The 18231-nt window shown below is 42.9% G+C and overlaps 1 protein-coding gene across 2 annotated transcripts in view; it reads left to right on the top strand.

The window, feature by feature from the left end:
* Positions 1–17482, top strand: part of plpp4 (phospholipid phosphatase 4) — a 56468-nt gene extending 38986 nt beyond the window's left edge. Inside the window, exons 6-7 of one of the 2 annotated variants that reach the window (XM_065959632.1) lie at positions 1867–2037; positions 17087–17482. In XM_065959632.1, coding sequence (XP_065815704.1) covers positions 1867–2037; positions 17087–17406 — 491 coding nt within the window. In that variant the 3' untranslated portion in view covers positions 17407–17482. Of the gene's footprint in view, positions 1–1866; positions 2038–6962; positions 11895–17086 lie in introns of those variants that run through there. The other variant, XM_020638263.2, reaches the window with a different exon arrangement.
* Positions 17483–18231: the final 749 nt, after the last annotated feature.

The raw sequence follows: 18231 nt of genomic DNA, 5'->3' as shown, positions 1-18231 counted from the left end.
CAGCGGAGGTTACTGCTTGGGTTGCATCGCTGAATGAAGCGCCGCCCCTTCAGTGTGAACACAGAGCTGAGAACAACAAACCCAGAGGGAGTTTAACTTCACTCTCTTTTTTAGAGAATCATTACTCACCGATATGTGTAGTTATGATTTATCTGATATGGGTGTGAGAGAGTCTACTTTCACTCTTCTGTTGTTGTATTGTTAGGATGCTGTTGGACCATCTCGTCTCAGGGTCTAATTCAGACGCAGTGCTTCTTTCTGAGGCAGTGTGTTTATTGTACAGAGCTCAACAACAGAATAATCTGTGCTGAAACACTTCGACTGACTCTGCTGGCAGATTCTCTGTTTATTCACGGCTCTCTCATGCAGCTCGTCTTTCAAACCTGAGCCCGCTTGTTCCTCATGTTTCCAAAATGAAGCCCACATGAGCTCACACGTCTTTGTTAGCTGCAAAACAAAACAGAAGCAAACATCCGGGACTTAAACTAATTCCCACCGTGGATTTATTTTGTAGACTCATACGAGTTTCCTTTTCAAAGTAGAAATCCAGAGAACAACATTAAATCTATAATTTCTGCTTATTTCCATCATCATCATTTAATGAAATCTCTAATCTTCCCCCTCGGATAATATTTGAGCCTAAATTAGCTTCTGACTGCTCCCTGACAGCACGACTTCTCTGAGACAGCTGGACGTCCTTCCTCTCTCTGCAGGCGACACACATGTCCCAGCATGCTTTGCACCCTCTCCTGGTTAGTGGGGTGTTCACTAATGGGCAGCTGATGGGTGCTGATGGGTGCTGTTTGGCCTCTGTAGCACTAAACTAATGACCCGGTCTCTGCACCGGCTCCATCAGAACCTGTAATTCAGACAATTAGAGCGCCGCTGTTTCTCTCACACTGACCTCCATCAGCTGACGCACACACAGACACACACACATACACACATGCACACGCCTCCAGCAGCAGCTCTGCTCCATCTGTTTCTCGCTCAGAGCGCAGCTTTCCTGTGACCTCGGTGTGCAGACGAGAGCTGCTGGAGAAAACGGAGATCTGCCTCAGTTTCTTCTCAGTCAGCGTTACTCTGGATACATTAAAGACGGAAGGAAAATGTTTTCTTTAATGGAAACTATTAAGAGGCAAAATGTGTAAAAGCTGCGGCGCCACAGGGCATCACAATGTGGAATAATCAAAGTATCGGAACAAAGAGCAGATCAACAAAATTATTTATTTAAAATGGAGACAAAAAGGCAAAAAAGAAAAACAAACAAAGTCCAACAAAAAGAGAAGAGGACAGAAAAATCCATACTAACAGTTGACAAAGACAGGGTGAAGGATTGACGCTCACACACACTCACACACACACACACTAACACACACTTTGTTCCCGGTAACCGTGTGAAACTTTCTCTAAGTCTGCATGTCTGCAGACTTTTCTGTTGGACTAACCCAGAGTTCATTGCAAGCTTGCTGACATGAAGGACGCGATCATCTTCTATCTCTTCTGTTTGTCGACTGATGCAGGATTCAATAAAGTTTGAAATAAAGAAACATTTAAACAAAGCTATCCTGTACATGATGGGAAAACCACAAAAAAATAATAATTAATTAATAATTTTGGTTTTTAAGCACATTTAAATTTTGTGATGACTCAGGGAGCTTCTCTAGGGCCACACATCTTTAATACTGAACTTCCTTTGGTAACTCATCTCACTGTATGCTGATGACTCAACTATTTATTTACCAGATTAAAAAACACGTGTTTGTAGTTCAAAGTTAAAAAGGGCGTTTGGAGTCAGTGTTGTTTTAGATGTTGATGAATTATCTGAATATGTGAAAGTCATCTCTCTCTTTCTCCTCCCGTCAGTTGCGTTCTCTGGTCTGGGCTTCACCTCCTTCTACCTGGCGGGAAAGCTGCAGTGTTTCACGGATCAGGGACGGGGGCGGAGCTGGCGTCTGTGTGCCATGGTGCTTCCTCTCTACAGCGCCATGATGATCGCTCTGTCCCGCACCTGCGACTACAAACACCACTGGCAAGGTTCGGCCTCACAGAGAACACAGACACACACGAGGACACTGCTCTGGTTTTAGTGCATTTAAAGAAATCCTGCTTATTAAACTCTCTGAGCATTTGATGTGTTTGTGCAGCCTGACAGAGATGACTGTTGCACACGTTTTAATCTCACCCGGCTCGGGGCAGTTTAATAATCATAATATGAATAATTAATAAGGAACACTCAAGGGGAAGCACGTGTTGAACCGCTGTAATCACATTTCAGACTCAATCAGCATGACCACACTAAAGAAGAGGCTCAAACACAGAGCTGCTCACTTCTCAGGCTGCAGAATGCATCATCACATTCAGCTCCAGTGTAGCTGTTCAGTAAGGACTGGTGAGAGACCGGGAGGGGACGGAGGGGAGGGGAATTTATGTGTGGGTGGGCTGTAGGAGGTAATGTGATGACAGCTCTGTCATATGGTGTTAATTAGTTTTAAAGAGCCATATGTTCAGGAGGAGCAGCGTGACTGAAACAGACAGCTCCTTTAACGACCAGATTTTATTTACACCAAAAATTAAGCTCTCTACGATTCTTGATCTTTTGTAAGCCTTTTATAATCCTAGTTACAACCTTTATTTGGAAAGGGAAAAGACTACAATTATGGCGCCATTCAGTATCAAGCTGTATGACTTGACTCTGAGGAATTGTAGTCTTTTAGAGAAATCTCAGTGCTTCCCTTACCTAAGAAGTAATATATATTTAATTGAGTGTACACAGGGGAGTATAATTGGATGGTTAACACATTTATGTTATCAGATATTTAAAAAATAATTGATACATTTGTTAAAATGTATTTTAACCATATATAGCAGCTCCCCCTGTTGTTTTGGTGAGCTGACTACCCTCACATGATACTTTGTTCCAAGACCTCTCTAAAACAGTTATTTCAAAACAGGGGTCATGTTGAAACCTCATCTTCACATATGTTACTCTCCAGGATGAGACCTTTCCAACGATGTATGTCGTTCAGCTCTAAGCCAAAAACCTAAATATTTTCATTTCATAGGCAAGGGGTCTTGCAGTCATACTTTCATAGAACTCTTTCAAAGCCCAGTACATAAAATTATGTATTTTTAATTTTTTTAATTTTGTTTGTTTGTTTGTTTGTTTTGGTATAAGTATATCATGAAATCTGGGGAACTATAGGCTTGGAGGACAGCCTTAAGTGCTTGGTTTAGAATTATGGCTAAAAGTAAAAATCTCTTATGCTCTTGTCCATGTTAATTCATCCTAGTACTTTTTTTTAATCCTTCTTTCCTTTTAGAAGCGTTAATCTAATTTGTTCAGTTTAATGTCTTTCATAGAGCAACAGGGTTGAACAGGTCAAAAGGCTTCATGTCTCTGCTAGGCCTCAAATGGTCAAATTAGGTCTTTTGAGTTTTTAACATCAGTCTTGTTCACAAAGCATACAGCATATAGTGGAGAATGATCCTCTGTCTTTTGGAACATTTTTACACTTTTTAACACCCTTTTTTGATGTTTTGATAAAAGTGTTTCAATAGTGAACGCGCCCTCAGCCTTTAAACCGACAGTGGGCGTGACTGCACGGTTGCGCATGTCAGCAGCACACTGGCAGACCATAGCATAAAGGGCTTTTTGAATGGGTTTTTGCTTAGATTCCTGGAATGGGATCTTTGGTTAACACAGATTTAAGATGTGTTTTTGCAACCAACCTTAAAAAACATCAGTAAATACCCCCTGAAAGATCTAATAAAGAGGTCGCTCACAAGTGACGATTATCAATACGTCATTATTTGATGTCAGTGTCATGCGCCCGTTTGTAGTTCTTATCGCCGGCCGTTTACTTTATTGATTGCTTTTTCTGGTATTAATCTAATCCATCAGGCTTATTTTGTTAAATAAAATTATGAAATCATATAAATCACACAAACTGTACAGTATTGTCTTTATGTATTGTTACATTTTATAGTTTCTAATGTTGCTAATATGCATCGATCTGTTCCAATTGTTTTATTCAATTTGGTTGTAATGAAAGCCATCCATAAAAATGTAACAGAAATCATTATTTATTGCATAGGAGTTTAGTTTGATGTCTAGGGTCTGATGTAACCCGTTTTAAGAGCCGCGAACCAAAAGTCCACTTCCCTCCGGTTCGTTGTTAATAGCGTCCATAGCTATAAAAAATGTTCCACCGAAAATAGAAGGGATGTCCGCCATGTTTTTTTTTTTTGCCAGGGGAAAACTGGGCAGTCACGTGACCTGAGGTATGCCTATACAAAAGAATAGGCAAAAGGAAACGTAGACATGTCACAATTTTAGAGCCCTTATTGTGAAACTATTACGTTTTGCATTGTGGACCAACGTAGGTATTACACATTTTGACATGAGACTGGGTTGGTTTAACCGCACAGCTCTCTATGATGTTTAGAATTTAGACTGCAGTACCCATTTTAAACACTAGGTGTCAGAGTTACATACTGCTCTTTAACGTTGTGTTTGGACCAGAACTGAAAGCAAATGTTTAATGCAACGAGTTCCCAACAAGAGGAAGGAATTTGCATCGCCCGGTTATAATTCATGCTGAGAACCTCCAGTTATGCAAAATGAATCACTCCACTTTGTGAATTCTCTCAAATTAAAAATTGTAATTCTCTTTATGCAGATTTGTCTCTGCATCAGAAATGGTCAAACCAAATTCCATTTAAAAATCTTTCATTTTAGGAGTTGTTCCTGGAAGACCTGAGAAATCCTGAACTCAGACTTTATGTTAATCCTCATGTACCTGGTACTGATCCTAACAGGTCATCAAACTGGGACCTGTTACTGGTCCTAGCTAACAGGTCATCATATTGGGATCTGGTACTGGTCCTAACTAACAAGTCATCAAACTGGGACCTGGTACTGATCCTAGCTAACAGGTCATCAGACCAGTATCTGGTACCAAGAATCTGGACCCAGCAGGACACAGTTGATGGAGGAGGATGGAGATTAAGGTGAACCAGTTTGGTTTTGTGACATATCTAGAGAATATTTGCAGGTTGTGTTTAACTGCACAAACCTTCCAGAAGTGAAACTCTCCTGAGGAGAATATTTTGGTTACTTTTGGTCGGCACACAGTTGAAGCAGCAGTGGCTCAGCCCGTTAACACTCAGGGCTCCTCGGTCTGCTCTCAGAGTAAACACCAGCTGGGAGCTCCATTAGCTCGGCCGCTGAACCACATGTGATGGATACTAATAGTCCCTGCTTCTCTTTGTGCTCTGGAGGTGTGCCGTGTCCTGAGGGGGAAAGACCGGGCTAACAGTCAGCGTCTCATTAAGGCCACAAAACGAATACATTACTTCAGGTCAGAGTCTATTAAACTCGTCTGACAGGAGTCGATGAAACACTCACAGGGCCTGTGCGTCGCGTGGTTTCTGAACGGTGGAAATCAATGTTTTCTGATATTTCAGCTGAAGGAAATAAAGAGTTTGGTGAGATGCATGGAGAAATATGATTTCTCTGACATTAAGAAATCCTTCAGCTGCTTCAGCCGGCAGCCGGCCGTGTCATTGTGATCTATACGCAGTAATATGGCTTAATATTCACCGTAGCAGTGTGATGTATTGTAGCTTGAAGGGGGGCAGGGGTAATAAGAGAGCATTCAGTTTGATGGCAGATGGGATGACCAGAGGGAAGACAGCCTCAGTGAGATCTCAGAGCAGATTGATCCTTCTCAGTTTATTTTATCACCTTTAAAACCGGCTGTGATCAACGAGCGCCGAGACACCATCACACTTTTATTAAAACATCAATCACTCTGCTTAATGGAGCACCATCGTTTAGCTCGTCTCTATTTACAGAGTCTGCAAAACTGTAGAATCTGCACTTGGGGGGTCTCCATTGTAGTATGAGAAATGTTTTGGTTTCAGCTTGTAGTATCGACCAAAAACGGAAAAACGACTCCATTATGACATCCTGACTCCCATCAGCTGTGATCTGACTTTAAACACATATTTGCATTTTAGAGCAGCTAACTTTCTGTTCTACATCAGACAACACTCGAGTGAATCACATACTTGATTCTGTGTCACAAAGCCAATCAGTGTTTAGATTTCCTGGATGGATGCATCAGAAATGATCAATCTGACCTCCTTTTAAAGGTCACATATCCTCCTCCTCTTCAGTGTAAATAAGTCTCAGAGCTCCTCAAAACATGTGTGTGAAGTTTCTTGTTCTAAATCCACTCTGATCCTGTATTTGATCATGCCTATAAACCCCTCTATTTCAGCCCTGCTCAGAACAGTCTGTTTCTGTGTCTGTACCTTTAAATATGTAAATGAGCTGTGTCTGACCACGCCCCCTCTCTGGAAGGGCTTGGGTGTCTCGTGCTTTCTCGCTCCATGTCCTATTGTTTACAGTGAGAAGGCAGACTCAGAGGGCAGAACAAACACCTAGCTGTGGGAGTGTCACCCACCTGGTGGAGGGGTTGCTGCCCTTTGTGATGTCATGAAGGGAAAATCTCCAAACAGCCTGTTTGAGCACACATTTTCTGAAAAGAGGTGCAGGTACACACAAATATATACATATATACATATATGTATATATATATAAAGACACATATTAGAGTTAGAGAAACATGGTGAAGAGGATTTTAAATAATATGGGGCCTTTAAAAATAGTTTTCTCCTCTCGATGACAAACCTGACAAAGCTTGACTTTTTATTATTATTATTATTTTTTATGTCTGTGCGTTTGTGTGTGTGTGGTTGTGTGTGTGTGTGTGTGTGTGTGTGTGTGTGTGTGGTTGTGTGTGTGTGTGTGTGTGTGTGTGTGTGTGTGTGTTTGCTGGTCCGTATTTATCGTGGCGTTAATGAGGCTCTGATAAAGAGACGTTCAGGTGTTGTTTCTCCGCCTCCTCAGAATCTAAAATAACTTTATTCAAAAGCGTCCCTGTGTTTTTCAGACGCCGTCGTCGGGGGAGTGATCGGCCTGTTGTTTGCGTACGTCTGTTATCGGCAGCACTACCCCCCCTTCCTGCACTCGGACTGCCACCTGCCTTACGCCAGTCTGCCCGCCGGCCCCCACACGCCCCCCCACCACCAGGATGACCCGCAGCCTACCGACAACGCCACCAGCCTCCCCCTGGAGGGTCTGACTGAAGGGCCCGTATGACTAGTGGACCCCGAGAAGACCCCCCCACACACCCTGACCAAACCAGCGAGTCCCCCTTCCCCCTACAAGTGACGGACTCGTTTACATTCCAGTGGACAGAAGCACGACTCATCATCTCCATCATTCCTCTCTTTGTTCCTTTGTTTTGTTCTGATGAAATTGTGATGAGAAAAATACTGGACGCCAGCGCCGAGAGGAAAAACACGTGAGACACCCGAGAGACGACCGACTGACGATGAACATTTCCTGATAGACTTTCATTTCAAATGTCTGAGGAAGTGTATATACTGTTCATCTGTTAAAGGATTTGAAATAAATCCCATGAAATGTCACAGCAATCATTCAGCCAATCAGCACGCTGTACTCTTCACACTGTAAACCACAACAGGAAGTGAGGACAAACGGTGCAGTAATGTGTGCTTCAGAGGATATCAGTGAGTTTGTTAAACTCAAGGACTTGTCTCAATTCAAAAGTCCTCTTGCTCTTCATTATGTTCTGGTTGTCATAGCAACACAGTCTTATACATAAAACCAATGTTGTAGAGAAGCACTGATTCATTACAAGGACTGTCTCCAGTTTCACACATTCAGCCGTTCTCCACTTTCCTACCGGTCGTATTCATCCGTCTCCTCTTTCTCTTTTAATGAACACTAAACTCTTATCTTATCTTATCTTATCTTACTCTTATCCGCCCAATCCAAATCTCCACTCTGAAAGACTTTGAGGTGATTTCTTACTGAAGGCCGGCGACACTAAGAAGTGATCTGCTGCATCTGAAGGTCTAAGCATGTAGCTCGGATGACAGCAACGCACAGAGAGGCTGTTTGCTCTGCAGCTCAGTTAGGGGAGCATTTAACCCTTTGTGTGTGTTTGTGAATCAGACGCTGACCTATGATGGATTTGAAAAGGTTAAGTGGTGCAAATGCAACGTCATGTTTAGTGAGTCAGACTCTGACTGAAACATTAGCGACTGTGTGAGAGCTTTGATGAGGACTACAACACAAACTTAGGCACTTTCTGAGTTTCCTTTGGGACTTACCCAGAATCCCACAGTTACCCTCTGAATGACCTTTGACCCCTGTTCCTACAGGATGTGGACATAAAGCTCCACATCAGTAACAGGTGTGAGGTGTGCATGTGGAGGAGGGAGAGAGATCGTGCATTAATCCTCATTAAGAGAGGTCAGACCTGAAGTTTATGAGCACATTAGGAGTGAACGAGGAACAGCGCTACAAATATCTGTCGACACACTGCAGCCCCACAAATCCACCAATCAGGAGGCCTGAGCCTGGAAAAGAGGGTCAGATGTATTAATGATCCTTAATTCATCAATTTATTTAATTTAACAACATCCTGATGAGACGAAAAAACACCAAAGATTTGAAGCTTCTTCTTCTGTTGCTTTATTCCCAGAGCACTTTGTAGCCTCTTCCATGATTTTTGTAGAAATTATGGTTTATTTGGTTGCCGTGGTTACTGGGTCTGTTTGCCATTGCTGTGACATTATTGGGAAGGTGCACGCTGCGTTTATCTCTAACCCGACCCAGCTGCAGAAAAAGGAAAACAGAATATTTATTTTGCACAGAAACATGAAAAACAGGAGATAAAAAAGCAGAACGGAGTGACATGACAAAAACAAATGTGGAAGGTTATACATTTTATTTTTCTGTAAGTCAGCTAAACGAGCATCTGTGTGCATGTGTCCGTCTTTACCGTTACATTTATTTATTGTAGTAAGGATCTGTTAAATCTGCTGCAGCCTTCACTGAGGCAGTTTGTCTCTGTTCAAATGATTTTCATCCATTTTTATTCAAATCAGACGCAACGATGACGTCACTCATGCAACCCATCGGCAGCTTCTTTAACAATGTATGTGTGTGTGTGTGTGTGTGTGTGTGTAGGTTGTGTGTGTGTGTGTGTGTGTATGTAGGTTGTGTCTGTGTGTGTGTGTGTGTGTGTGTGTGTGTGTGTGTGTGTGTGTGTGTGTGTGTGTGTGTGTGTGTGTGTGTGTGTAGGTTGTTGACAGAGCCGGTCGGTGTCGGCTAACTAAAGGTAATCCCACTATGACAGCCCGGAGGATTCTATGATGAGGAACAGGCAGCACGATTAGAAATGAAGCTGATTAAAAATCATACAGAACAAACACAACGAGCGAACGAGCTGAAGAAAAGAAACAAACACACAAAACAACAAACCTGCAGTGGAGGTATCCAAGCCTATAGGGGGCGCTAATGGGATGTGGATAAAATACTTAAGGACTCATCCTCATGTAGACTTTTTTTTTTTTAAACGTATCTTTCTCTCTGCAACATTTCAGGTCTCTGTAAACTCTCCTTCAGTAAAACTCCTTCCAGGGTGAAGATGTTCAGAAACTCTGTTTAAGGTGTTTCTGTGTAGACAGGGAGAACAGAGTTCTGTTCTTGTAACGTCCCGCTGTGCGCCGGTTTCTCCTCCGTGTGACGTCATCGTGCGACGCTGTCACTAGTTTTCATGAGATTAGTGCGATGGCTGACGTAACTAGCGCTGACGCTAACCGATGTTACTCTCCCACTATGATGACGAGCAGAGACGCCTGATTGGACAACGGAGGTTACAGCTGCTTCATATGCACAACGACACAAACCCGGCCGCCAACGTGGTAGGACTTCAGGTTGATTGGACGACTTTGAAAATGAAATGGTCATTGCAGAGGAATGGAGAGGACATCTTTGTTGGTATGGTCACAACAGCCATGACAGAGCATTTTTGTGTTTCTGCGTTTACATGTGGACGAAGATGATTTTGAGAACAGAGCGTGTGGATGGAGTTACTTTTTTAAACGAAAGAGGAAAGTTGGGTTGTTCCCTTTTAAAACACAATTCTCTGATGTCGTCTTTTTGTTTTTTGGTCAGGTCATAGAAAGCCTCCGTGCTCTCTCTCTGTCCCACTTAGCGCCCCCTACAGGCCTCGAGGATTTCCGTTGTTGTCTTTGTATTTGTTTCTTTGTTTTCTGTTCATGTCTTTGCACCATCAGTGTCTTTCAGATACTATTCTTCATCCGCAGCACATTCCACGTCTTACTTTTGTTTCAGATGAGTATTTATGTGTTTTTTAATTTTCTCTGAATTGGCGGCTCGTTTCTTCTTGTGACAATCTTTTGGGCAGTTGCAGCGAGTTTGGCCTTTAAATGTGACCATTCATGTCCAACACTGATGCAATGTATAAAAAAAGAACATTGGACAGAGGGAGAAGGTGCTGGACTCTCTCAGACTCTGAGGCCGACTCTCCGGCTGCACATGGCGAGCCTGAAGATCTGCGGCTGTGAGGTTTAGAAGACTGGAGGATTCATGGCGTTCTGTAACCTGCTTGAAGCCTGACCCGGCAGCCTGATGTTTGTACTTTGTCATTAGTTTGGTCTTCTAGATGGTGTACCTTTGAAAACAATGTTCAGACGTCATGTGAGCGTATTTTCAGATTGAACCCGCCCACACGTCCATCCTTTGATTTAATTTGGTGCTATTGACGTTTTTTTGTAGCAGTAGTTTCACCTTTTCAAACGGTGGATGTGTCATTTTCAAGAAAAAAAAAAAGAGTTCAATAATTTCTTACAAAACAATTAAAAAACAATTAAAAAAAACCACATTTTATTCAACGGACGTTCAAGGACAACCCAGGCTAGGAGCTCTGAGGTTTTTCTGACGGGATGAAAGAACTCCAAAATATGAAAGAATAATGAAAATAAAAGATGAATTATAATGAATAGATGTCTGAAGATAATGAGTACGATCACAGAGTCTTTGTTTTAGGCATGCTGATTCCATTTGTGTGAAAAGACGAGATGTTTTCTATCAATAAGCATGTCTGGCCTTGAGATATTTTACTGTTTATATACTTTGTGTAAAAAAGGACGGCAGCTGTGACGCCAGTCTGTTAGCAAACAAGACGAGGTGATTGGATACTGGCGGAGTGACATCACTGGTGATTCACCATTCAACACACAAATTAAAGTTTGAGGATGTTCAGGGGCGTGTCCAGAGGAGTGGCTAGGGCCCCCTCAAAATCTGATTGGCCACCCCAAAATCTAAATCTATGATTCGCTCTTTGGCTAATCACAGGCCGGACTTAATTTGAAATCAACTGTTCTGGCTGTTTTGAACAGGCTGCTGCAAATTCTCCCTGCAAGTTAATGTACTTTCACTTGTAAAAAAATACTTTGCATTTTTCCATAAAAAATTTCTGAGCAATGACTCGTGCACACTATCCGACTTGAGATGGTCTTGATTACCGATAAATGGTTTTTTTTTGCAAGTTAGACAGCCTCCAAGAGTTTGCATGCATTCTTCTAAGTACTTTAAATTGTTACATCTCTGTTTTTGGGTCCCTAAAGAATCTAGCCAAGCGGATTTATGTTTCCAGATTGTGTGACTTGTTCACGTCATTAGTGGGGATAGAAAGGGTTAAATATTGAAGTCATTTGCGTGTGTGTGCCCTCAAACATCCGGCCCCCCCCCCCTGCATGAGTCAGAGCCCGAGGTGGGCAAAAAGGTCTGGACACGCCCCTGAGGATGTCAAAGTCCTCTTTGTAATGTAAGCAGCAGCAGATGTTGAGATGAACAACATGGTGAACTAAAGGAGCAGCTCAATGTGTGTGAATGTAACCCTGTTCTCAGTGTGTGTTGTGACTTTCAGTTTGTGTTGGACTCTTGTTTAGAGAGTTTTAATAAACCTGTATGCTGATGACTACCTGTTGTTTCTATATTAATCTGTCGTTAAAGTCTCTGAAAGTCTAGAAACCATAATTATCAAAAGTCCGGAATCTCTGTAAACAAATCTCTTTGACAAAGTGGAAATAAATAATCAGAGAAGCTAGTTCAATAAACCTTTAAAGAGTACATATTATCCCTCTTTTGCACCTTTTCAAACAGTCTTCTGTGGTCTAAATGAAACATCTGTGCTGTGTTTTGGTCAAAATATAACATGAATCAAGCGCCAGAGGAGGTTTGTGACCCTGTTTAAACCAGCTCTCTCAGAACGCTCCGTTTTGGTGTGTGTGTCTCTTTAAATGCAATGACCCCTCTCTGAGTTTTCCCAGGAGACATCACTCTTCTGTAGAGAGAATAAATACGGCGGACCTGCTCAAAAGTTTTGTTCTACGCTGGAGGTGGAGTCCATGGGTGGAGATACCAGGGGAGGGGAGGGGATTTTACCAGAATCCCACTGTGACATCACAAGGAGAGCACATTTGAAATTGCATTTTTCTTTGTTGTAAAGCCCAATTCACACATACTCCGTGCGCGCCACGGTCCGTCAGCGCCGCGCACTACGTTGGCACCGACGGCACTGCGCTATGCTCCGTTTCAAATACGCAGCGAGTCTATTTTCGCCGGAGTACGCTGCAAGTTCGCGTCAAGCTGGACAGAATATGACAGCCCGGACAGGAAGTCAGAAAAGGAAATGCATAGAGCATCCGGTCAATTTCAAAATAAAACACAATATATGGAATCGCGATCTTATTTTTCATCACTTTATCAATATGAAGTCAAAACAGGAACCAAATTAACAACAATGCATCCTCAGAAAGACAAAGCAACATGTTGTTTGCATGTTTTTCTCTTTATTCCCGCGGGATCTTGTAGTTCTCCTGTGATGTGTCATGGGTGCGCTCCGCTGCGCTGACGTCCCAGAAACGGATCCAGTGTGAATGGGCGCGAGCCGTCCAACGGAGCAAAACCGTGGCGTTGACGGACCGCGGCGCGCACGGAGTATATGTGAATTGCAGGTAAGACTTATGCAGACCACAAACAAATGACTTTATTTATAATTAATGGGTTTTTTTCACATTTTGTGGGTCAGTAGACACTCAGGTTACCCTTAAAGGGCTCAACAGCCCCTTTGTCAAAGTTTGGTTACCATGGAGATGTAAGTTTCATCTTAACTAGAGGAGCATGACGTCCAAAGTAACAGAAATAGTGTCAGACATGAGGATGGAACTCAACATACGCAGCCTGATGGCACCTAGTCAAACATGAAACTACTTGTCAAAACAACGCAGACTGCACACCCTGTGATTGGTCCTCTGGGTAGCATCCGATTATATGCATTTACAAAATTTACCATATGGCCGCCATTTACAAAAAATGTGAAGAAGGAAGAATGCTTATCATCCATACTTTAAGAAGGTAGTAGGATTTAAAGGCAGGGTTGGTAGTTTTTGAAAACTAGCATGATGAAAGTAGCATTCCCTCAGTGCACCGTCTGCACCCACCCCCTCCCCTCTGTGCTCCCTCAAAAGCCACGCCCCCTCACTTACATGCACAATTGCTCTTGCTCCAGAAGTGGACATCAGCTCAACACATTGTGTAAAAACTATGTCGTCTCATGTCTTATTCAGCGGTAAGTAAACTCACAGTAAAAACTCCGTCATTGCTGATGCGCTTGGAGTGTGGACTAGAGGTAGGTAAGAGGTAGAGCGCGAGCAGGGGGACATGGCGATGTCTGATTGATTCATCAGATTGGTACCTCGTGGCAGACATTGGTCAAAGTTTTTTCAGGCTTACAACTGATACAGATGACGGATTTTCTTTGTTCCTTTTTCAGAGAACATGAGTTATTAATTTCTGTCAGGACCTAAAGACAAGTTCAACCAACATCTTCAAAAGTGGAGGAAATGAGTAACCCTGTCTTTAAAAGTTGACACACACTCAGAGCTGCTCAACATTTCGGCTCAAACGAACCAGCAGCTGCCAGTAACATCACAGTTGATGTAATTCATGGTGTGCACACCATGTGACTTTTTATGATGGATGGGCTTTGTATTGATATCAGGAAAGTTATGTCACTACTGGACACAAAAACACAAACTGCTTTAAAATGTTTTTAAAAATAGAAATGAATAGAGTTTAAATACATTCAGTATTTTTTTTAGAGCTGAAACTCTGATCATTGAATGTTACCATGCAGGATTTTAACCTCTGTGGCCGTGTTGCTCATAAAAGTGATTCCATCTTAATAAGCAAACGAAGACACAACAGAACAGCAGAGTGATTCTGCACACGTGTATCCTCTTCAGCTGACGCAGGACTCCTGTGTGAAGTCTAACAACACATCTAATCAGGCCGAGGAGATCTGCAGCATCCACTTCTGGGACAAATCGAAAAAGGTCCCCTGCTGGGAGAGTCTCACACAGCCTGAAAGATCCTGTTTCCACATCTGCAGGCTAAAAATATCTGCTCCGTCAGGTCGGGGTCATTTAGAAACTCAAAGCGTCTTACTTTGACATTCATGGCTTTCAGCTCCGTTTGTATTCCCAAATGATTTCCATGTCCTTAAGCATCTCAGTTACTCTTTATTGGTATTGACAGTAATTTGCTCAACAGCACAATATTTTCAGAGTGTAGCAGCAATTACAGGGACAAGCATCCTGAGGAAACCTCGCACTGAAACCTGAGAGGACCCCCCAGGGTGTGAGACACGAGCTGAATTATGCATTCAATCAGTTCTCGTTAAGCACAGACGGAAACAAACATTCGACACAGCAGCCCGTCAGTTACTGTCTGTTTGTTTGGAAGCAGCAGAGATGTTTCCTTCAGTGTGAGCGTGATTACAGCGCTCAATCAAAGCCAAGAGTGTCGACCCTCCAAACAGCCATATCGTTCTCCTGTCAAGAGCAGCTCCCCTCCTCGGGATGAGCACCGTCATTATAGCAGTCAAATCAACCGAATCGAATGCATCAACAGGCAGCCGCCATCTAATATCACTTAACATTGCAATACCCTTCAGGACGCCGCACACACACACACACACACACACACACACTCCATCACGCTGTGTGCTTCAAAGAGGTGTTTAAAGAGAGATTTCCTAAATCTGTGGCTGCATTACTTCGCACAACGAGAAGGACAGACCGGGTTAGCATGCTAATCAGAAGACCTAGATTCTGAACTAATGATGCAAACAGAAGATGCTCGTACAGCTGTCATAACGTCTGCAAAGGAGTCTGGCTGCAGCAGGGAGTCTCACTGATTACGTCTTTAGGAAACAAGCGACTTTAATAAACATAAAGGTGATAACAGAGTCCTGATCTAGGACAGGGTTTGGAGCTGGAAGAAGTGGGCCCCGTGTTTCAAACATTTGCATAAAGTCGGAATACGATAATGTTTTGAAGGCTGTGTGCTGTTGGTGGAAAAACAGGAGGATCTCTGTCTTGTTTTGTTTGATTGTAAAGCATAAAGAGTCATATTTTCTTAACAGGCATGTAGAGAGGGGTCGAGAGACAGATCAGGTCATTGGAATTGGAAGTTAAATATTTTGAACTACATAATCTTTGCTTATAGATGGAAAAAAGAAGCATACCGAGGACTGAGCCTTGAGGAACACAAAATGATAGATAAGTGCTGTTCATTTAAAGCAACAATTGTAACTTCTTCTCCCAACAGGGAGGATGGCATCTCTCTCATGTCCACAGAGCGCCCCGCTCGCCTGTTTTCAGCACTATGCAACTTTGTCAGCGGGCCGAGGTCATCTGGTGAGAAGTGCGTACGTCTTTACGGCGCTAGTTCACACAGCAGCCTTCAGCTACAAAGCACAGTTAGCCCGTCTCTGTACTGGTTGATACACAACGTCTTTGTTGACTTCTCCATCCTCCTTGTTGAAGGGGGAGGAGTTAACAGCACTCTGTGTGTCTTACGATAGTGCAGTTCTTACAAATTGTTGCTTTACAGAATCTTTAAGAAGATTTACGTTAATTGTTCTTTGATGCTATAGCTGATTTAAAGAGGCTTTTCATACCAATAAAGGCAGATCTCTCAAGGACACGCCCACACATGAAGCTCACTCAAATATGATCCTGTCTGCAAACAGAGCTGGCCAATCAGAGGAGAGTGGGCACCTGGGGAGGCGGGGTCTTAAAGAGATAGCAGTTGAAATGAGGCATTTCAGATAGAGGATGAAATGAGGGATTTTACTGACGGCAGGATCAGATGAATAAGGAGATTTTTGAGCTACACAGCTTCAAACCGCTGCTCAACAGGTGACCCAGACTGACATCATTAAAGCTGAAAGAGAGGATGACAGCTCTGCTTTAAGGATTCTGATGGTGTTAAAGATTGTTTCAGTATTTACAAGGGTGTAATGGACTCTCGTCTATCAGGAGGTCTGGTTCAGGTCTGCAGGTTTGTTGACAGTAAAACCGATCTTCTCTCATGCATCAGTCTGTACAAAGTCAGACCAACCCGACCTGTGAAACAGGCACCAACATTTTTATCACACAAACGTGTGCAACAGAAAAATCCAATTTCTTCATTTTCAGCTGGAGGTGTAATTTAGCTCCAATTTCCCGGCGGAGCAGGAAACAAATATGGATGACTGCAGGTGTTACCTCAGCTGCTGGACTGAATGCAAAATGTTGAAATTAAACAACCCGTTGTGCTGCAGTATTTTCTTTGCTATGACAGTCTGATGGTTTTTTATTCTCTCACTATATCTCCTCTGAGCTGTGATTGGATTCCTGTCCCGGTGTGTCTCCTGGATGCAGATCAGTGTTTACACTCGGGGCTGAAGTCGGCTTTATGTTTGTACAAACAGCTCTTTGTTATCATGCAGAGACTAACAGGAAGTCGGTTTGACTGAAAAGGATTCATTTATCATTTCTGCCCCCATGGTTGTACTTTATGTCGTGGTTTACTCTTCATTAGTCGGTTTATTTCTTGTTTTGTAATTATCTATCCGATTGTTAATCTTCCCAGTTTAGTTTTTAATGTGTCCTGTTTTTATTTTGTAAAGTTTCTCTCTTCTTGTGTGTATTGTTAAAGTCTTGAGATATCTGTTCCTGATTTATTTTGTAGTTCTTGTGTTGCAAATCATTTGGAGATACAGTATCTCTTAACTCTGGTGGGTCCTCCTGCACGTCTCAGACTCCACCTGCCTTTCCTCTCCAGAATCTGTTGAGCTGATAAACCAGTCCTCCTCCTCCTCGTCCACCTTCTCCTGTGACTCCTCCTCCTCCTGTGACTCCTCCTCTTGTGACTCCTCCTTCTGTGACTCCTCCTCCTGTGGTGACCCCTCCTCCTCCTGTGACTCCTCCTCCTATGACTCTTTCTCCTGTGACTCCTCCTCCTCCGGTGACTCCTCCTCCTGTGACTCCTCCTCCTGGGACTCCTCCTTCTGTGACTCCTTCCTCCCTCAACTCAACAGATATCAGCAGTCAATATTTTCAGTCAGTGTAAATTACATTTTTTTTGCCCTCTGCTCAGATTAAAGGTTTCATATCAGCAGGAGATCCTGCGATGCCTCATCTTATGAGAGAGTGACCTGATGTTTATCTGAAAACACACAGCGTGTCGTCCCACCTGTAAAGGAACCAGCTACCTGTCAGCTGCAGATAGAAATATCTCGCCATCATGTTTACCCACGGAACCATAATTTAAAATGTAGTGCTGTCGACTCGGCCGTTTCCACATCGCTGAAGATGTCATTTAGAAAAGCAGCTCCTAAAATAAATCAGTGCTGGCCACACAGACCGTTGAAATTTTTATTTTTTATTTTTTTAAATGTTGTTTTACATCCTGAGAGAGAAAAAGAACAGAAAAACCTGCAACAAAAAACACAGGCTTAAAGGAAAAACACGTTCAACAGGGAGAATGTTATCTCTCCAACGTACGCACAGCGGCTCGCTGCCTCAATACTCCACTATGTAACTTTCTGACCGCGGCTCGTGCGCATCTCGTGAGAGGTACGTACTGCTTTACGACACTAGTTTACAAGTCCTCGAAGTTAGCCGAGACTGTAAATATCAGGAGTAAGCTCGTCTCTGTACTGCTTGATGCAGGCTAAGAGGAAAAGCACGTTGACGGATGAAGCTAGGAATCAAATAAAGAATAAAGAGAGAGTGACCGAACAAGAGACCAGACTAGAGTAAATATTGGAGAGGCTTTTACACATTGGAGAGAGCTTCGGGGAACGGTGGGCTGTAATTCTGATACCGAGCTAGCACTGCTGCTGTTGAACTGGTGAGTAATATGCTCCTTATAAACGTTGTCTTATTTCTTTGCATCATAGTTATCAGTTGTTTCAACACAAACCC

Source organism: Labrus bergylta, chromosome 10 (genome assembly GCF_963930695.1).
Source record: "Labrus bergylta chromosome 10, fLabBer1.1, whole genome shotgun sequence".
NCBI lineage: Eukaryota > Metazoa > Chordata > Actinopteri > Labriformes > Labridae > Labrus > Labrus bergylta.
The sequence above is the reverse complement of the archived record's forward strand: the minus strand, read 5'-3'. Positions and strand labels throughout refer to the sequence as shown.